The following is a 16237-nucleotide window of genomic DNA, read 5'->3' on the forward strand; positions in this document are numbered from 1 at the left end:
TTAAGAGGAGGCTGGATGAACACCTTGCGGGGGTTGTTTGACCCCAGTACTCTTTCCTGCCATGGCAGGGAGTCGGACTTGATGATCTGCTCAGGTTCTTTCCAACCCTACCGACTATGAAACTATATACAAACCATTCCTAAGAGGTGTGTCTAACCTGCTTTTAAAAATGAAGTAAACTTATTCCAATACATAACTATCCTTACACTTAGGAAAATATTTCTAACATCTGAAATCTTTTTATATAGGTACATTCTCTGTATTTCTACTCAGAAAGAAAGGGTTCTGCTATATCAAAAAGCCCTTTGTGTGGTATGTTTTTTTTTGTTTGTTTGTTTTTCAATTTCCACGTGTAAACCATTCTGATCCAACTTGCAACATGAGGAATTTCTGGGCCAGGGAATTGCTTACCTAAAGATGACTTTAACAATTCATCCAGTTTTGAGCACTCAGTCTTTTTCTTTTTTACAAAGAAGAAACTCCAGCCTGATGTAGTACATTTGTGCATATCGGTTACGCTCAATCCTGGAAAGAAACAGAGCCATTATGCTTACAGAATGGTAGGAGTTAATTTCCTTGACTTGAAGGCCTTCCTTAGGGGAAGAACAACTGACACATTTTTTCCTATAGCTTTTTGCCATACAGAGTACTTAAAAAAACAGGTCCTGCACTGAGGGCTACTAGTAACCAGGGACAATGTCAAGGGATGTGAGCAGAGATCTGGATGACACATACGGTAGATATTTTTTTCTCATGCATTCCTTTTCTCTTGCCACCCATTTTTCCTCCGTCACTTGTCTTTGAGTAGCATTATCTGTGCAGATTTGTCCTCTGACCCCTGTATGATGAAGACTGAGGAATGTTGTTACACGATACAAATATGGCCCAGTGTGTCTGGCTTGACATACTAAGGGCAGGCTGCCCTGTGGGGCGGGGGGGGGAACAGCATGCAAATTTGCATTTTGGGCACCTGCTAGCTAGGGGAGCTGAGGCAATGCTGCCAGAAGCTCACTTACTTTTGCTGGGACTGGGCAGGGGGGAGCAAGGGTAGGGAGCAATGCACCTCAGGATGCTGGAAAACCCAGCCAATAGCTATCACTCTGAGTATAACATGCCACAAATTCAAATTGAAGCATGATATAAACCAATCACAAGATGTTCCATATTTAAGAAAGACCTTCTTTGTGGCTGGTTCACCATTTTTTTCCACTTGCCATTAGTGTGATGAATTGCCTAGTACATGCAACATATTACAATTCATCACACAATGAATGTGCTGAGTGATAAATGTAATGTTACCAGGGACCTGACTTTTAGGGTTGCTTGAAATCGGAACCAGGACTAGGATACAAAGTTTGCAAATGGTCCTTTACATTTATAATAGATTGAATTAAGAGCTCAGGTCCAAATGTCCCAGAACTTGGAGTGTTCAAAATCCAGACTCTAAATATTGTGGCTTCAGTCCACATCTAGCTTTGTATTAATAAGTATTGAATAGAGACAGATTGGAGTGGGGAAAAGGTAGGGGGGGGGTTGCTTTTACATTCCTTTTGTTTCTTGTAAGTGATCCTTTAGTACTATACCTTGTTGTTTCATTTTATTAGTATCCACGTAAAAGATAACTTTGTAATGTCCTCCCAGAGATCCAGAGTGCAGGAAATGAGTCCCAAACTGTTCAATTAGCCTTCGGTATGCATTGTGTTCATAGGCAGCAGGAAGGTTGGCAAGCTCTTTCCAGAATGTTTCCGCAAGTGTGAGAAATTCTGGACGGTTATTAATGAATTGAGCAACTTCCACACTATTGTCAATGACCATCAAGTGCCTACTCTATGGGGATAAAAAAATAAATGTCATACAGCAATATATGTATTGAATGGATTCTGCCAGTCAGATATAGTGATGTTTTACTGGCTGCTAAACAATAGGTGTTGGGGGGTTGGGGGGGGAAGGGGGACGGGAGGAGGAGGAGAGGGAGAGGACAACCATTCCACATGAAACCTCTGCATTCTGATTTACTCCTTCCTGTAGAACTCACCACATTTGGATCCTGTGACAGGTTTGTGTACTTCTTTAAAAGTCAGGATTTCTTTTTGTTTTGTTTTCTGAAAAAATGTGGGACTGGGAGGGACATTCAGTCCCTGCTGTCCGAAGTCATACAATCCCTTTCATAAACTGATCAAGCACCATATCAAAAATAATTGGGGATTTGTTTCTCTCTACTACTCCAATTGGAAGACTGTTCTAAAGTTTCTCTCCTGTGATAACTGGAAAACTTCATTTAATTTCCAGTGTAAATAGATCCATGTCCAATTTATACCAGTCTGTTTTTGTGGCAAGGTGGTCCTTTAGTTTAAATAGTTCTTCTCCTTCCTGGTGTAAGCCCCATGATGTGCTTATAGAGACTATTTTAAGTTTTTTCCTTCTTCACTTTGCTAAACTAAGCAAGCCAAGCTCTTCTAGTCTCCTTGCATGGAAGGCACTCCACTCCCTTGATCATCCCAGGAGCATTTCTCTGTACCTGATCCATTTTGAGATTCTCTTTCCTACCCACTAGTTACCAATTGGTATGCAGTATTCGAGATGGAGTCTCCAAACTGCATTATCAAATGGCATTAATACTTGCCTATTTCTATTGGAAATATCTTCACTGACACATTTGAGGATCACATTTGCTTTATTTTTGTCCACATCACATTAATGGTTCAGAGTCCTTCTGTAATCAACCCAAGTCTTCTGCTCAGTTATTTCCCACCAATGAGCTGCCAGTTGACAGCAAAAATTGTTATTGCTGGTCCCTGAATTCAAGGTTGTGTGCTTTGTAGTATTTAATATGATCCCTTTCCATTACTCCAATATTTAAGCTCTTCCTATTCTTCCTTTATGATATCTCAGGTCTTCTCTTTATGGGTGATACTTTCTAATGTTATGTCATCATCAGCAAAGTTCAACACTATGGTGCTGCTTTTTGTGCCAAAAACTTTCATGAAGATATTAAGCAAAATCATCCAAAGACTGGTCTTTGTGGAATTCCACTAGCCTGATATGTTTTCCTTTCTGAAGTACATATTTTCATCATCCCTTAGCTGGTTTCTTACTCATTTTACAATTTTGTATGAAGATCATCTTCTCCATCTCAACTATTAATTTTTCTGTCTCACTAAATCAAAAGGTTTACTAATCTCCAGATCAGGGGTGGGCAATTATTTCAGGCAGAGGGCTGCTTACGGAGTTTTGGGAAGATATTGGGGGCCACATGACAGGCAGCCAGGGCAGATAAATATTAATTTTCTAAAATTTTTAGGGGCCCTGTGGGCCACACAGAATGGCCTGGTGGGCCGCATCCAGCCCGCAGGCCGCATTTTGCCCACCCCTGCTCCAGATAAATGAGATCTACTACATTTCCTTAATATAGGAAGTCAATTAGCCAATAAAAAAGCTGAGTATGGCACAATCTAACTTCAGAAAACAGACTACTTTGCATCACAGTTTCCATTGATTTGCTCTTTCCTTGCGTATCTTTGAGGTTAGATGAATAAAACAACAGCTGCCATGATTACTTTTACTTTTTACCCCTATACTATCCTCCTCCAATTGTATGGTATTATCCCCAACTTGTAGTATTGGTACCAGACCTGTGATTTCACGTGCCAGTTCTTTCAGAAGTCTTGGATGGACGTTATCTAGTTCGCCTGACAAAAGTGTATTCAGGCTTTTGTGCTTTCCTGTCATCTCATTTGTGAATAGAATGGAAGGTAAAAAACCATGTCTGTTGTATGTAGGGGAGTTCTTTTAATTTTTAATTGAAGAAATCTTCTTCCTTCTCCATCTCCTAAAAAACTAGGAAAAGGACCAAATGGCAAACGAAGGTTCCCATGTGAAAGCTAATAGTGGTTTCCAGGCATTCACAGCACAACAGAAACTGATTAATGGAGGCTGCTTGAGACAGACATGAGGTACCAGAAACTCTATTCTCATTATGTGAAAGTCTGGCACACCGTTTTCTGTGTCAGCTGCTCCTGTCCCCCTAAGACACCATATCAGAATTCATCACTGAGGTTTCCACAGTAAGTATGGCTACCTCAGCTTCTCAGCTTCTTTCCCCAATTAACAAATAAACATGTTTTAATTTAATTGGTGTGAGTCTCAATGTATGTAATAAGTAGACAATTTCTTGAAATAATGTAAGAGTGTTCTCTAGCATCTTGCTAGCAATGAGGTTATGAACTAATAAACATCTTCATTATTTAGCCCAAGATTATTTAGTTATTACTTCACAAATCAGTCATTTGAAGAAGCTTTGTTGCTTAACACTTTTATTTTTATTTCCCATGCTTCTGGGCCTTGCTGATTGCCCCCAACCCCCTCCCCCATTGTACTACATGTGTCAGAGTGTTTTTAAGCCTTCCCAGAGGCACTGGGTGTTGGCTGCAGCCAAGGTTGGAAGCTCTGACTGGGGTGTGCCAATGCTCCTACTGGATTTGGGTTCAAGAAGGAATTTTACCTCTTGGTCAGATTGGTAAGGACTGTGGGGTTTTCTCCTCCTCTGCAGTGGTGGGCATAGCCATCTACCTGGGATCTCTTGAGGCTATATTGACCGTTAGGTCCATGTTGTGTCAGGGTTGACAGTAGTCTTCTGTAGAATTTAGATGATGGATTGTATAGGATGGTTTAGATAGGGATGATCCTACCTCAGGCAGGGGGTTGGACCAGATGACCTCTGGAGGTTCCCTCCAGCTCTACTTCTCATTCTATGATTTTTAGGCAACTTAGAGGCACCATGGCCTGCCTCATAGAAGAGTAATTCTTAGCACTATTCAATCCTGAAATATGTTTTTATAATGGAAGGTAAGGCTAGCTTTAATTTATTTTAAACTTCCCTCGCTCCAAAATACTGAAGAATGTAATATTAATAATATAAAAACAAGGAGAAACGGATATCTGAATGAACTATTTAAAAGAAAAATAATAACATCAGGAATATTATTTAATTAGGAAATGAAGCCAGTGTAAATTTTTTCAAATGCAAACACAGCCAATAAATTCTTAAAAAGAGAAAAACAGCTCTAGCCCAGAGCAGTGACATCTCAGTAAAATGTGCAAAATCTTTATCTGTATTTTTACCCAAAATAGCAGAACTTTGCCTATAAATGTTTAAAATTAATCATAAAACAGCATTAAAAAATAATAGTGCAATCTTACATGGAAAATTCATAAAATAGGGTGCTGGTTTATAAATACCTTTGTTTCAATATTATTACTTGTGTCCAGATGATAGGAACGTCCATGACTAGATGTTACAGACACTTCCTTGTGTTTCATATAAGACCATTTGCTATCAAAAAACTCATAGCTAAAATCATTCTGAATTTTCACCTAGGACAAGAAGAATGCAGTTCTCTGTCAATCTCTGTTTATGACGGTTATAGAAACAAACAAATGTATATTACTGGCACAGAGTCCAGAAAGATTGCTTCAACTCAATTTGTACAAACAGGAAACATTAAACATCATATGACATATACAATTACTGTATAATACTGTGCAATGGTACATTTTAGATGATATTTACAAAGGGACTTCAGCAGAATTTAGGCACAGTTTCACAGAAACCCTACCAAATCTATTTAAGGGCTGGTCTCTGGATGCACCTGTCCCACTTAAGCCTGTTAGGGAGTCCTGAGCTCATAGGCATGCTTTCAAGTATGCCTGTCAGCAGTGAGTTCAGCATTGACACCTGCTTTCATTGAAAAACACAGCTCAAGTAGGAGAAGGTGGTGAGATTCTGTATAAAAGCTAATTGTGAGAGTGCCTGTCTGTGAATGGTGTGTGGGAGACGGAGCTGGGTTACCTACATTTCCCAGCAGCATCTCCTAACTGCTATGGTAAAATGAAAGTTCTTAATATCCCTCCTGCAAAGACTGGACCACTGTGCAGCCCAGTATGAAAGCATCATGGGCCCTGAGAAAGAAAAAGCAAAAGGTAATGTGATGCAGCAGGCCAGTGATGAGGACACTTGGCTGGGACGGAGTCCTGGGTTCTGGTCTTTGATCTTGGGGCTGCTTATGCATGTTGCATTGGATAACATACCAATAAATTATTACATGTATTGGAAATACAGTTCATTATTAGGGGAGAGGGGATACTCCCCTGGAAAGTGGGAGAGGTGGGATTAATCCCCTTAGGCAAATTAAACCCAGGTCTCCTATTTCCTGGTTAAGTGCTCTAACCACCAGACTATGTTATGTAGAAGTGGCCACTATCCCCAGTTGTTTCAATATTTGGACATATTAATCATGGCATAATAAATAGAGGGGGTTTGATGCAGTACCAACAGTACCCACATAGCATTTTTTTTAGCATGAAGAGTGGGAGTGAGGGGACAGGGCTTGTTTCTCAGTGGTAGTCTCTGGTTTATTGCAAAGGTAGTATTCTAAGTTAGGTGTCTCACTCAAGTTTGTGAATCCCCCTTCTCAAGCTGGGCATCTAAAGCTTAGCAGCCGGAGCACAGGAATTCCCCATGCATAAGTCACTTGTGAATCACACCATTAAGGACAGATTGAAGTGTCACTGAGAGAGCAGGACTCATCTTTTTAGTGATATGATTTTTAAACCAGTGGTTGTCAACAGGGGGTACGCATACCCCTAGGAGTACTTAAAAGAGTGCTAAGGGGTACATAGAACTCGGCATGCATGTGTGCAACTGCAGTGCAGCACATGGGCAGCCAGGAGTGCAGCCTGGCCACGTGGAGAGCAACCAGGTCCCTTGTTGTGGGAGGAGGGAGTGGGGCTGAGGCTGCCCAGCTAGGGCAGGGCACAGGACTGAGCCATATGTGGGGGGCAGCAGCAGCAGCTTCTTCCACTATGTGCACCCCAGGAGGGCATGGGGGGGTGTGCCCCTGAATCTGTATGTGGGGTGGGGCAGGGGCTGGGGCCATGCTGGGCTCTTCCCGGTGAGGGCTGAGCTGGGCTGCACTCAGGGCGGGTGGCAGTGGCACTGGGAGAGGGATTGTGGGGGCTATGGCAAATTCTGGAGAGGCTGCAGACCCCTCCCCCTGTGACTCAGTCCTGTGCCCTGCCCTGGCTGAGCAACCCCTGCTCCAGCCTCACTCCCCCCCCCACCTCTGGGGCTCAATCTTCTCCCCCCCACCCCACTGCCAGTGGCAGCCTGCCCTTGCCCCATGTGCAGATTTGGGGGTGCATGCTCCCACGCTCTCCCAGGATCTGCACATTGGTGGGAGCCGCCCCCACTCCCCACACCCCAAGATGAGCCACTCATGGCTCCATTCCATGCCCTGCCTCACCCCCCACACCACTCTCTCCCTCACTGCAGGGACTCAATCTGCACCTCCCCTTTAAAAACAAGAAAAGAATGTAAATGGGTACATGAGGTAAAACTGAGACAGAAGGGGTACACTTGTTAAAGAAGGTTGAAAACCCCTGCTTTAAACTAAGCCTTCCTTCAGAAGACCTTTGCTATTGTCCTAACAAGTATTAACATGAGATGCTTGAAAAGAATACACAGAGGGCTTCACCTGCCCAGGCACAGAGGAAAGGGATGGAGAGGGCCTACATTCAGGAGGATTGAATCCTGGTAAGCACAGTTTACCTTTCCCACTCTTTAACCTTAAGTGTATACTTTTGAGTATTCCCATTTTAAGTGAAGTTTTCAATGTGCTGAATACATTACTCAGGCATCCAAAACTTCTGTTGAAATAGAGGATTGAAATCCTGATCCAAGTTATAATTCAGTACATAATATCGTTTTCCTTTTAGCAATAGAACCAACAATTAGTGTATAAAAATTATTCAATATATATACAATTTTCTAATAAAATATCACCTCATCTTTTAAAATTTATGCATGAGCCACAGGTCAATTCACAGCATATGAGAATAAATGAATTGATTTCAGGAGAGCTATGCTGAATTTTTGCCAGTTAAGAATCTAATACTTAGTCCCCAATGCTGCTTTTGCTTCTAAAATTTTTGCCACTGACAGTCCTGTTCCTTAAGTCTAGGGATAAAAGTTACACATAAACCGGTATAAGTGATTAAAAACCAGTTCAAATCTGTATGTGGCAGCGAGAAGCCCCCACAGGCACCGGAAGGAGGTGGGGAAACCCCCACCAGCCCCATGCCACCCGAGCAAGACCCTCCCACCCGGAGAAACTCACCGCCAGAGCCAGCGCCAGGGCCAGACCCGTGGCTGCGCGAGCCGGCATTATGCCAACTCTTTAAAAAGCTGTTCCCAGGCAGGTAAACCCTGGGCCAATCACAGCAGCTGGAGATGTATCATGGGAAGGTTGAACCCGGCAGAGGGTGGAGAGAGGATGAGGATGTCAGCGGGGAGCGCGCCTCACCTGGTGAAGCTCCAGTGGCTGGCAGGAGCCTGGCAGCCAGCTGGGTCCCTGCATTAGACCTGGAGGGAGGAATTACTTCTATCCTCCCCCCCACCCCCACAGCATCTAACTTCTTAAAAAAAAAAAATTCATTAGAGGCATTCCTCCCAGAGGGAAGAGGAGGATGTCAGAGAGGAAAAGAAAAGAGACCAGAGCCTAGCCTGGCCACAGTCGAGGCTAGGATTCCAACTATCATAGCAGGCCAGGCTAGCTGGTAGGAATTTTCACAAATGCCAGCCCCTCAGGGAAATTGGGGCCCACTGGGCATGGCAGGACAACATGGGCTGCACCAATCGGTTGGCAAGTGGACGAGATGTAGGGGAGGCAGAGCCCGTGGAACATTGCGTCAAAACCATAAGTACCTCTGTCTGCAGGGTCCCTAGGAAGAGGACCACCACTGGACCCCTCCTTTTCATACAGTAACACCAAGTCATGGCAGGAGAGTTGAGAGAAGGGTCCGCGGTCTAGACGGATGGTACAGCACTCGTCACATCACACCTAAGTGCATTCACAGTGGTGCATTGACTAGGAAGCCTTGTTTTGAGACATCAACGCTAGTGGGTTAGAAACCCTGCCCTGGGTCAAAGCCAGCATGCAGGCACCGACGGTAACCCATGTGGAGCTTCTAGCATAGGCCATCCAAGCCATAGTGCAGGTGCTAGAGATACAGCAACTGCAGGGGGCCCACCAGCAGGAGTGGATGCAGTATAATGCTACCCTATTCAAGATGCTGCAGATGACGCGGGAAGATGATCCTGAGGCCTATATCGAGGCATTTGAAATATCCGCCCTGCAGACTGGGTTGGATCATACCCAGTGGGCTCACCAGTTGGGGGCTCTGGTGATAGACCAAGCTCAAGCAGCTTATTGGGCCCTGTCTAGAGAGGATGCCCGAAATTATGACACCGTGAAGGCTGCGACCCTATACAGGCTCGAGATTTCTCCAGAGAGCCACAGATGGGCATTTCAAGCCCAGAAGTCAAAAGAGATCAAGCAGCCACACAGTCTGCTGCAATACCTGCGGGATGTGCTTAATAAATGGATACCCGCCGGCCACTTTGACCGGGAGGGGGTCATAGACCAAGTCTTGTTGCAGCAATTCCTCTGGGACCTGGAGGAGGACACCCAGGTGTGGGCCAGGAGACACCAACCCCGGACCAGTGAGGAAGCTCTCCACCTGGCCAAGGCTTTTGCCAACTCAGAGAAAGAGCGAGGTCACAGGCGAGGCCTTCATGCCCCAGTGGAGAGTGCGGCCAGAGAAGCGAGGTGGTCAATTCTGCTGAAAGGGAGTCAAGGGGCATTGTCTGTTATCGTTGCGGACGAGTCAGACATATCTCCGGAGAAAGTGGACTTGGTCTTAGCAAACTGGGGCATGAGTTGACCACATGCACCCCGACCCGAGAAAGTGAGCCCATGGACTGTAGCTTTGGCTCCATCATACACGAGGGAGGATGGGATTGCCCCATCATGACAGGTTGGATCAGGGATAGGGCTGTAAAGGCGACCATAGACACGGGATGCTTCCAGTCCCTACTCCGAGTGGATCTAGCCCCGTGGACCAGAGTTAAGGAAGCCAGACCATTGGTAATGATGTGCATATTGGGTGGCAAGAGGAGGTTTTGGAACTGCTACCTTCTCTTGAAGGTGATGGAGTTCCAAGGGGAACTGCAGGTCGGCTTGGCGCCAGCGCTGGCCTGTGAGATGATCATGGGATGAGAATGGGAGCCATTTTAAATGGTGCTGGAATGGGTCTGGCCGACGGAGGAGGAAAGAAAGCAACTTAGAAAGGGGGAAGGCTGGGCCAGTGAAACCTCCACTCCACAGAGGGAAGCGGCTCAAGACAGGATTGACATGGAAAAAGTGGCTAGCGTGGCACAGTTTTGGCAGGCTCAAAGGGAAAATTCAGAGCTCCAATGCTTCAGGACAAAGGACCCGGAGAAGGAACGTCCCACAGTAACTCCAGTTTTGAGGTAATGGGGGGCTATAATACCGGGTCCAGAGGGGTGAGGAGGGAAGGGTAGAAAAACAGCAGCTAGTGGTTCCATCCTCACTTCACTGACCCACATGGAGATTGGCACACAGCTCCCCACTAGGCAGCCATTTAGGGCATACCAAACCCTGGGCGAGGCTAATCCAGGAGTTCTTTTGGCCTTGCCTGCAGGAAGATGTGGAGAGATGGGGAACATCCTGCCCAGAGTGCCAGAGTGTGGCAGCTGAAAAGTAAGTCTGTGTGATAAAGATGCTTGCTGAAGGCTCTATGAAGATTAGACTAAGTGTTTTTCTGTATTTGTTTAGATATTAAGCTGTATGTTGTTGCTAAAAGCCTAATTAAAGTTTAAGATATAGTAAGGCCTTGTATAAAGTAAGGCCTAGTAAATTTAGCAAAGCCTAGAAGTAGTAAGGCCCTGTGGTGTAGTTAAAATTACCTTATCAAAGGAATGCAAGGCTTGTACTGCTATTGGTCAGTCTAAGGACAGTTGAAGTAAAAGGAATCCAAGTGGTTGTATATTATCAGTACAATTCAGAAGCTATAAATCAGCTAGAGTATCTGGAAACCATTCAGAAGGAAGATGCAGCTCTGTGAAAAGGATTAGTTAGCTGTTGCCTGGATCAGTGGACCTGTGGACCTCAAGGAGCCCAAGAACTGCATTCCAGGGTCCTTCCCAGTATCCCTTGGACAGCACTGATCGGGGATGCCTAACTTCACTGATCTTTGTGAAAAGAACTTGCTGTGTATCAGGCATCAGAGGGGACTGCTGATAAGTTGCTGATGTGGATTGCTTTTGTCTGTCATTGTTTGTCTTGTTACTATGCATAGTTGTGTTTTTGTTAAGTCAATAAACCTTTCTTACCTTTCTACCCTCAACCATACTCTCAATCCCAAACCCTCCACAGGTGGCTGAGACACCAGAGGGTGCAGGAAGGGAAGCCACAGAGGGCACCCTTGCAACTGATGCCCATAATTGAGACACCAGTCTTACGCGGTGTGCTCGACATCATGCGTCCCCTACCGAAATCTCATGGTGGATACCAATACATATTTGTCTTAGTGGATTACACCACGAGGTTCCCAGAGGCAGTTCCACTCAGGTCGATCACAGTGACTTGGGTGGCAGAAAAACTCCTCAAATGGATCGCTAGGGTAGGCATACCACGGGAGATGCTCCCGAACCAGGGGATGAATTTTGTGTCCGGTGTGCTGAAGGCTCTTTGTAGCACCCTCAGTATCACCCACTTAAAAACATTGGTCTACCATCCCCAGACAAATGGTTTAGTCGAAAGACTAAATGGGACCATCAGGAGGATGCTCAGGCGATGTTCACAGGAAGACCCCGTTGATGGGACACCATATTAACGCCACTACTGTTTGCCCTACAGGATGGTCCCCAAGGGTCAACCTAGTACTTCCCATTCCAGCTAGTATATGGCTACAGTCCCCGGGGGCTGTTGCAGGTCATACGAGAAGAATGGAAGAGACCAGTGGGGTCAGCGTTAGTAGCTGAGAGATACTGGCAAGACCTACAGGAGTGGATCAAGAAGGCCCAGCAGATTGCTTCCCAGAACCTGCGAGTCACACAAGAACAACAGGAGACTTGATATAAAAGGAAAATGAAAACCTGAACATTTCATCCAGGGGATATTGTCTTAGTCTTACTTCCTGCATCAGCGAGTAAAAATATGCGATGTGCCAAGGCCCACTTAGGGTGGTCTGAAAAGTAGGCCTGGTGGATTATGAAGTCCTCAAACCCAGACACCACCACGAGCATCAAATTTATCATGTTAACCTCCTCAAGGAATGGAAGGCATCCCAGGACTGGCTGGCACAGGGGAGACAGTGGGGAACTGGGACCCCTCTGCCTGGAATTGGAGGAATCCCTGCCGAAGGAGACAGTGCAACTTGGAGAAGATCTGGATGCTGGTCAGCAATGGGAACTGAAAGAAGTAATAGAAGCCTTCTGGGATTTGTTTCAGGAAACCCCTGGGTGAGCTTGGGGAATTGAGCGTGAAATCAGGACACTGTCTGGTGCACTAGTCCGGGAGAAATGGAGGCCTATACCCCAACAACTGCAGCAGGAGATGCAGCAGGAGATTGAGAAAATGCAGGAGCTGAGGATCATCCAGCCATCCCGAAGTCCATGGCGCAGTCTGATTGTACCAGTGGTTAAACCGGATGGGTCACTTCGCTTGTGCATAGACTTTAGGAAGTTAAATGCCGTAGTGACCTTTGACACCTTCCCCATGCCACGTATAGCCCACCTCATTGAGAGAATCAGGAAAGATGGGTACATATCGACCATCGACCTGGCCAAAGTTTACTGGCAAATCCCAATGCGAGCCACTGACTGTGCCAAAACCGCCTTTGGGACCCCTTGGGGACTGTTCAAATTTGTATGGGTGCCCTTTGGGCTGAATGGCGTGGCGGCCACTTTTCAGAGGCTGAGGGACACTGCGCTGGGGTGACAGAGAAGAGGAATCAGGAAGCCCCACCTGAGAGGTGTGGCATGGAAAAAATAGTGAAATAAAGAAGGGGATACAAGAAAACCACTTACCTGCAGGGGAAGCAAGGCCAGAAGGACGAGGAGAAGAGCCCACATGGTTCACGAGCCATGCTTTTGTATGATTAAAGCCGGCAGGTGATGTCACAGAGCGGCACCAGCTGGAGGCGATAAAAGTGGCCGCCAGCAGTGAGGCAGGGAGAGAGAGTGAGGAGGCGGAGGCTGTCCGTGCCAGCAACGGGCAGAGCTGGCACGAACAGGGAATGTCCAGGTGACAGGCGGCAGCTGAGGCAACAAGGCTCCCTCGCACCGAGGGAACCGAGGCAGGACCCCAGGAGGGGAGGAGTGTTGAGGGTGACTTTCCCCTAGTGCCTCCAAAGAGGTTTGGTGGTGGAAGTTCCGGACAATGGAACAAGCAGCGTGCCAACCCAGAAGAACAGGTTGAGACCTATCTCGAGGAAGAGAAGGTTTTTCACCTGAACACAGCCAGGTACCGGGTAGGGGAGCTGGGCTGGGAGCGAAAAGGGGAGAGAGACCCCGCAGGACCAGCATCGGGGGAGAACTGCCAAGCATAGGCAGGAGTGTGGGAAGAACGAGCTGGTAGGACACCAGACGGGAAGACCCTTTTGGGGTTCTCTCTTTTTTTTTTTCTTTTTCTTCATTTCGTTTTGTTACCCCTGCTTGACAGGGAAATCCAGGAATAGGGCCAACAGGCTCAGAGGGGCCTTGGGCATAGGGCCGGAAAGAACCAAAGATCCTGCCTCAAGGAGGAGAGAGGAACATAATCAGGCACAAGGAACATCCACTGAAGGGAGGCAGCCGTGTTAAGACCTGGCACCCTGCCAGAGGTTGGCGTAAGGTTGGGGTATAGAGGAGGTGGAGCCCCATGAACACCCCACGAGTGGAGTGGTCATCCCTGAGGGGACCTTTGAGGCTATCTCCCCTCACTGAAGTAACATTTAAAGATGTGGCAGGTGAGTTCAGGGGAGGCCAGAGGGACAACCAAAGCCCACCTCAGGGTACCCATGAAGCCAGAGCATGCGCCTTCTACAGCATGGGCCAAGGCCGCACGTGAGTGGGTGTTCAAAGTTAGGCGGGTGCAGACACCTTGCTTGCACCACACATGGCTTACACGGCAGCCTATATCAATGATATCATCATCTTCATCCCCGATTGGAATCAGCACCTTAAGGCCCTAACAGCAGTCCTGGGAGAGCTTCAAACGGCAGGGTTGACTGCCAATCCAAAAAAATGCAAATTGGCAGGGACCAAAACTAAATACTTAGGGTTTTGTGTAGGACGGGGAACCATCCACCCCCTGGATGATAAGGTGGAGGCCATTCGTCAGTTCCAGGAACCACATAATCATCGGCAACTCCGTTCTTTCTTGGGGCTCGTTAATAATTATCAGAGGTTCATACTGCATTTTGCTGATCTTGCCACACCCCTTACAGATGCACTCAAGGGGAGGCCAGCAGCGGTGCTAAAGTGGATGCCTATAATGAGAAGGAGCTTTGAGGATCTAAAGGAGACAATGTGCCAAGATGTCATGGTGCACACCCCGATTTCTCTGCCCCTTTTATTTTGCAGACGCACGGATCAGGCAGCGCCCTAGGGGCTGTACTGCTGCAAAGATGTGGGAAAGATGAGCGCCCAATCGCCTTCGCAAGCCATAAACTCAGCCACGCCAAAACCAGGTATGCCATGATCGAAAGGGAGTGCCTAGAGATACACTGGGTGATAGAATACTTTAAATATTATTTAATGGGGTGGGTATTCTGGGTGCTGACAGACCATGCCCTACTGCAGTGGCTAACCAGGAAACAAAGTGAGAATACCTGTATTATGCACTGGGCTTTGGCTTTACAACCGTTTTAAGTTCATGATAATACACCGTCCTGGCAAGGATAATTTTGTAGTGGATTTCCTCTCTAGATGTCATAGTCCAGGGGAGCTGGCCCAGGAGGCATGCCAAACTCATGCAGAAGAGCATCAGGCCATCCAGAAAGTTATATGAGGGGCCCAGTCACCACAAGGCAACTTAATGGGGGGAGGTCTGTGGCAGCGAGAAGCCCCCACAGGTGCCGGAAGCAGGTGGGGAAACCCCCACCAGCCCCACTCCACCTGAGCAAGACCCTCCCACCTGGGGAAACTCATCGCTGGAGCTGGGGCCAGAGCTGGAGCAGTACCCCCGGCCGTGCAAGCCGGCATTACGCTGGCTCCTTAAACAGCTGTTCCCGGGGAGGGGAAACCCTGGGCCAATCACGGCAGCCAGGACACCGCCACAGGAAGATTAAAAGGCCCCTCTGGAACCCGGCGGAGAGAGAAGGAGGACACTGGCGGGGAGCGCGCCCCGCCTGGTGAAGCTCTGGTGGCCGGCAGGAGCCTGGCAGCCAGCTTGGAGCTAGCATTTTGAGCAGGGGGAACTGGGTCCCTGCATTACACTGGGTGGGAGGAATTACTTCAATCCTCCCCTCACCACCAGCGTCTAACTTCTAAAAAAAGAAAAATTATTAGAGGTGTTCTTCCCAGAGGGAAGAGGAGGACGCCAGAGAGGAAAAGAAGAGAGGAGACCAGAGCCTAGCCCAGCCACAGTCGAGGCTAGGATTCCAACCATCATATCAAGCTGGGCTAGCCGGTAGGAATTTTTGCCAACGCCGGCCCCTCGGGGAAATTGGGGCCCATTGGGCATGGTGGAACAACATGGGCTGCACAGATCGGTTGGCGAGTGGATGGGCTGTAGGGGAGGTGGAGCCCCATGGAACATCGCGTTGAAACCATGAGTACCTCTGTCCGCGAGGTCTCTAGGAAGAGGATCACCACTGGACCCCTCCTTTTCATACAGTAACACCAAGTCATTGCAGGTGAGTCAAGAGAAGGGTCCCTGGTCGAGATGGATGGTACAGCACTCATCACGTCACACCTAGGCACATTTACTCTGTAACACAACAGAAGTTCTGCGCACCTACGCCGCTTTCAAAGGCTAAGTACAGACAGTCAAAAAGCCCGGGGCTAAATCGATTCAATCTTTGCAGGTTAGTCTAAACAGCAAAGATTAGACTGAGAAAAACTGGACAGACATTCACTTTTGATTCAGGAAATGCAGCCACATACCCGCAGTGACTCAGGCCAGAAGTTCAGTGCACATAAATGGCTTTCAAAATAGCTGAAACTGATTTAACATAAACCTGGATGGATGTAGTATCAGACTTAACTGATTTAGGTTGAATCAGTTTATTGAACTTCTGTCTCAGATCCCCTTCAGATTCAAGTTAACTCACAGTCCCCCATCATCCCAAGATGCTGTGCACCCTCTCTTGCAGGGTGGCCAGGCCTGAGTTG

General features: G+C 47.1%; 1 protein-coding gene across 1 annotated transcript in view; it reads right to left on the reverse strand.

The window, feature by feature from the left end:
- The window catches only part of C7 (complement C7), a 69182-nt gene that overhangs the window by 39424 nt on the left and 13521 nt on the right, over nucleotides 1-16237 (reverse strand). Inside the window, exons 7-9 of the mRNA XM_019517920.1 lie at nucleotides 5239-5373; nucleotides 1584-1827; nucleotides 412-525 (exon numbers count right to left, since the gene is read on the reverse strand). Coding sequence (XP_019373465.1) covers nucleotides 412-525; nucleotides 1584-1827; nucleotides 5239-5373 — 493 coding nt within the window. The remainder of the gene's footprint in view (nucleotides 1-411; nucleotides 526-1583; nucleotides 1828-5238; nucleotides 5374-16237) is intronic.

Source organism: Gavialis gangeticus, unplaced genomic scaffold (assembly GCF_001723915.1).
Source record: "Gavialis gangeticus isolate Ggan-Ray unplaced genomic scaffold, GavGan_comp1, whole genome shotgun sequence".
Taxonomy (NCBI): domain Eukaryota; kingdom Metazoa; phylum Chordata; order Crocodylia; family Gavialidae; genus Gavialis; species Gavialis gangeticus.